The sequence below is a fragment of the Myotis brandtii genome, unplaced genomic scaffold (assembly GCF_000412655.1).
Source record: "Myotis brandtii unplaced genomic scaffold, ASM41265v1 scaffold393, whole genome shotgun sequence".
Lineage (NCBI taxonomy): Eukaryota > Metazoa > Chordata > Mammalia > Chiroptera > Vespertilionidae > Myotis > Myotis brandtii.
Genome location: NW_005365070.1, coordinates 2,279,383 through 2,284,324, shown reverse-complemented (window position 1 = coordinate 2,284,324; position 4,942 = coordinate 2,279,383). Strand labels below are relative to the sequence as shown.

The window sequence follows — 4,942 nt, the reverse complement described above, 5'->3', positions numbered from 1 at the left end:
GCACTGGGCCTCTAGTCTTATATAATAAAAGGCTAATATGCAAATTGTCCCCACGGGCAGGAGTTTGACTGAGAGGGAGTTAGACTTGTGCTGATCACCAGGGGGCAGCGCAGAACATGATGGGCGTCAGCAACGTGGCACTGGCAGTGGGTGGCAGTGGAGGCGCTGCTGGCCCTGATGGGCCCTGATGAGAGCGGGACTGAAGCAGGATGGTGAAGCAGGTGAGCAGGTGGCACCAGGCCAAGACTGGTGCAAGCGGGGGCCCCCAATCACCCCACCGGTTGCCCCACAGACAGCGCCCAGCAACGATGGTGGGGGTGAGGCCGGCAAGCAGGTGGAGCCAGGCCAAGGTGGGTGCAAGCGGGGATCCTGATCACCCCACAGATCGGCCCTGATCACCAGCCAGGCCTAGGGACCCTACCCATGCACAAATTTCATGCACTGGACCTCTAGTATGCATATAAGATTTCTGGTTAATCTCTTCCCGATCCCCTCTTTCCCTCTGAGATTTGTCAGTCTCTTCCATGTTTTCATGCCTCCAATTCTATTTTATTCATTTATTTTGTACATTAGATTTCTTGTTCATTTATTTTGATTCTGAAAGAATACCCCTCAACATTTCATGTAATACTGGTTTGGTGGTGATGAACTCCTTTAGATTGTTTTTGTCTGTGAAGCTCTTTATCTGACTTTCAATTCTTTTTTAAAATATATTTTATTAATTTTAGAGAGGAGGGGAGAGTGAGACAGAGATAGAAACATCAATATTGAAAGAGAACCATTGGTAGACTGCCTCCTACATGCCTCCTACTGGAGATTGAGCCTGCAACCTGGGAATGTGCCCTGACCATGAATCAAACCATGATCTCCTGGTTCATAGGTTAATGCTTAACTACTGAGCCACACCCAGACTGGATGACCTTCAATTCTAAATGATAGCTTTGCTGGGTAGAGTGATCTTAGTTATAGGTCCTTGCTATTCATCCCTAAATATTTCTTGCCACTCCCTTCTGGTTTGCAAAGTTTCTGTTGAGAAATCAGCTGACAATTGTATAGGTGCTTCCTTGTAGGTAACTAACTGGTTTTCTCTTGCTGCTTTTAAGGTTCTCTTTGTCTTTAACCCTTGACATTCTAATTATGATATGTCTTTGTGTGAGACTCTCTGTGCTTCCTGGACATGTAAGTCTATTTCTTTCACTAGGTAGGGGAATTTTTCTGTCATTATTTCCCCAAATAAATTTTCAATATCTTGCTCTCTCTCTCTTCTCCTTCTGGCACCCCCATATTGCGAATGTTGGTATACTTGAAGTTTTTCCAGAGGCTCCTTACACCACCTTCATATTTATGGATTATTTTTTTCTTTTTGCTCTTCTGATTGGGTGTTTTTTGCTCCCTCATATTCCAAATCACTGATTTATTTCTCTGAATCCTCTATTCTACTGTTGAATCCCTGTAAATTATTTTTAAAAAAATTGATTTCAGAGAGGAAGGGAAAGGAAGATAGAAACATCAATGATGAGAGAGAATCATTGATCAGCTGCCTCCTGCACACCCCACACTGGGAATTGAGCCCACAACCCAGGCATGTGCCCTGACAAGGAAGTGAATCATGACCTCCTGGTACATAGGTTGATGCTCAACCACTAAGTCACACCAGCCAAGCATGTAAATTATTCTTTATTTCAGTTAGCGTATGGTTAATTTCTGACTGGTCCTTTGTCATTTCTTTGACATTCTCACTAAGATCCTTGAAAGTCTCACAAAGTCCCTTGAAGCTTTCATTTAGATTGTTTTGAACTCTGTATCCAGTCGTGTGCTTCCATTTCTTTCATTTGTGATATGTTTCTTTGTCTCTGCTCTATGTATTAGATAGAGCTGCTATGTCTCCTGGAATTGGTAGAGAGGCTTTGAATAGTATGTGTGCTGAAGGGCCCAGTTGTTCAGCCTCCCCAGTCACCTGAGCTGGGCACTCTAGGTATACCCTTGTGCAGGCTGTGTGCACAGTCTTGTTTTGTTGAGCCTTGATTTCTGTTGATGTCACTAGGAGGAATTGATCTCCAGGCCAATAGGCTGTGAGGACCAGCTGCAACTGCAGTGGAAGAGTTGCTGTGCAGGAGACACCCATATGGAGCAGGACTTGCTTCAGTGGGGCTTTGGTGCTCACTGAGTATGCCTCTTGAGTGTGTCGCTTGTGGATATGTAGAGTTGTAGTCTGGCAGTGTATGAAGCTGTCCACATGGTGCACTGGCTCTGGGGCCTCCTGGGAGGTGCAAAGTCAGCCACTGCCTGGAGCCACCTGGCAGGAGCTACAGAGAGATCTGCAGATGGCTGCTACTTGTATAGGGCTTAGAAGTGCCCAGGCAAGGCCGAGCTGTGAAGCAAGGCAGGCTGGTGCTAGTGCTGGGTCTTCGACCTTTTTTATTGATAGGTTTGAGGCATGCTGATGTCAGCTGCTGCTTGTTTGAGAGATTTTAGGAAATTCTGAGCCACGACAGGCCATTCAGATGGAAAAGCCGCTGCAAACAGCTTGGGTGGGACTGCCAATTGGAAGGGGTGGAATTTCAGGGAATCACCAAGGCAGAGTGAACAGTGTGGGTCAACCTGATGGAAACTCAGATATGGCTTCCAGTCAGCTCTGTGACAGGGGAGGTCCCAGCACAGGAATAATGACCCCTGTGAGCAATCTCATCTGGGAGAAAGCTTCCCTTGTATTCCTGCCTCAATGCCAGACAATCCAGGTCCTCCCCATATGTCCCAGATTCCCCAAAGCCACCTCCCAGCACTGGAGCTCAAAGGAAGCTGAACCATGTAAGTTTGTGCACCAGCCTTTTAAGATGAACTGCCTGGGTCTCCAGCAGCCTCTGTGTCACTCAGCCACAATCCCTGCAGATTTTTGCAGCCTGAAGTTATAGGGACTTCTCTTCCCAGTTCTGGAACCCTGGGCTGGGGGTCTGGTATGGGGCTGGAACCCCTTGCTTCTTATAGGAGGCCTCTGCAGACGAGATATCACTCCCATTTTTTTAAAAAATGCCACATGTGGTTATTGGACCAGCTCGTTTTTCACCTCCACCCCTCCTTCCAGTCTCAGTGTGCTCTATTCTTTACTTCTCTAGTTGTAGGACTTCGATTCAGCCAGATTTCAGGTGTTTCTGAATGATGGTTGCTCTGTATTTTAGTTGTAATTTTGATGTGGGTGCAAGAGATGGAGAGTACCGGCATTTACCTACACTGCCATCTTGGTTCTCACTCTAGGCTCATCTTGTACTTTCACTGCCCTAGTCTTGGAATCTTCAATTTTCCTAAATAGCCCTGGTTCCTTTAATCGGTAACTGGTATTAGTAACCAAGCTCTGGGCACTAGGCTATAACATTTAATTCATAATGGTAAAAACCAACAGTGTCTTATAAGCTTTTAAAGAGTACTTATGGAGATGGAGTCTGAGCACTGTGGCAGCCACACTCCTCTCAAAAAGAGCTCCCCAAGGGAGCATCTGGTTTGATTCTAGTCCTTCTGTAGAGGACACTAGAGCCTCCAGGATGTGCTGAGCTGCTGCTTCACCCAGATGGAGCTTGCCCTGCTATGGGAGTCATTTTCTGTTGGGCAAGTCCTGGCAGCTTTCTCAGTGTGGGGAGTGGGGAATGGCTCTCAACCCTGGAGGAGCTTGGGGCTCATTAGGAGGCAAAGGTTAGCTTTTCCCTCCATTGCTTCATATATTTTTAATGAGCTCAACAGTAAACTATCTTATAGTTCAGGCTCACAATATTGGGAAAGTTGTAAATCAAACACAGGAGCTCAAGTTCCTTTAATTTTGTATAAGTCAAATATGACTCTAGGAAATTGTGTATCTTTTCAAGCAGGGTAGTGATATATTCATGTTCCTGTGTAGGGGATAACAAGGTGACTGTGAACAAAATGACTTCTAAAGATTTTGCCCAGAGGTCACGGTTCGATTCCCAGTCAGGGTACGTGCCGGGGTTTCAGGCTTGATCTCCAGTAGGTGGGGTGCAGGAGGCAGCCAATCAATGATTCTCTCTCATCATTTATGTTTCTGTCTCTCTTTCTCCCTTCCTCTCTGAAACAATAAAAATATATTTAAAAAAGATTTTATTGTTGAGTTTAATATAGCTCTGTTGCTTGATAATTACAGCACACACTGTACAGATTTTAACATCCTGATGATTTAGCAAGACCTTCTCTGTTCATAGTATGTTCTTGCCTCAGGGTTATCATACACCAAGTAGTTACAGGAAGATCCATATATTTGTGTACTATGTACTAATAAGGTACTCCACTTACCTTCATTCTGATACTTTTGGTTACTATAATAAATGAAAGACAGCTATTTGGTCTTTCAACAGGTTGTCTCTGCTCTCCCTTCATGTTTGCTTAAAGGTCCCTGCTATCAATCAGATAGAGTTGTGTTGTCCAATATACTAGCCACTAACCACATGTGGTTATTTAAATCTAAGTGTAAATGAATTAAAATAAATAAATAATTTGGTTCCTCAATCCTACTGGCCACATTGCAAATGCTCAATAGCCACTTGTAGCTAATGGCTACACACACATAGAGCATTTCCATCATTGTAGAAAGCTCTGTAGGACAGCTTTAGGCTAGAGTGGGTGTTCTGGAAGGAATGACAAAGAGCAGCCTCAGAGCTTCGGTAGGAAGAATTCTACTAGAAGCAGACTTCCTGGTGTGAGCTAATACTGCTATGAGGTGCATAAAACTGACAGACTGTTCCAGTGCACCTACGACTCAGGATTTCCAGGTCTATTTTAGCCCAGAGTCAAATGACTTCATGAAAGTGAACTGCTACTCTAAGTGGAAAATGCAATAGGACTGAGTAAATCTAGTTGCAGTTTTAACCTTAAGATGATTTCAAACAAAACCTCAAGAACATGTGTTTGCTTCTCTCTCTTGCTTCTAGATCTGTGGAAA

The 4,942-nt window shown here is 44.5% G+C and overlaps 1 protein-coding gene across 1 annotated transcript in view; it reads right to left on the bottom strand.

Annotated features, from left to right (window-relative positions):
- The window catches only part of HPRT1 (hypoxanthine phosphoribosyltransferase 1), a 62,611-nt gene extending 58,231 nt beyond the window's left edge, over positions 1 to 4,380 (bottom strand). Inside the window, 2 exon segments of the mRNA XM_014545001.1 lie at positions 3,228 to 3,361; positions 4,297 to 4,380. Of these exon segments, the coding sequence (XP_014400487.1) occupies positions 3,228 to 3,361; positions 4,297 to 4,380 (218 nt within the window).
- Positions 4,381 to 4,942: the final 562 nt, after the last annotated feature.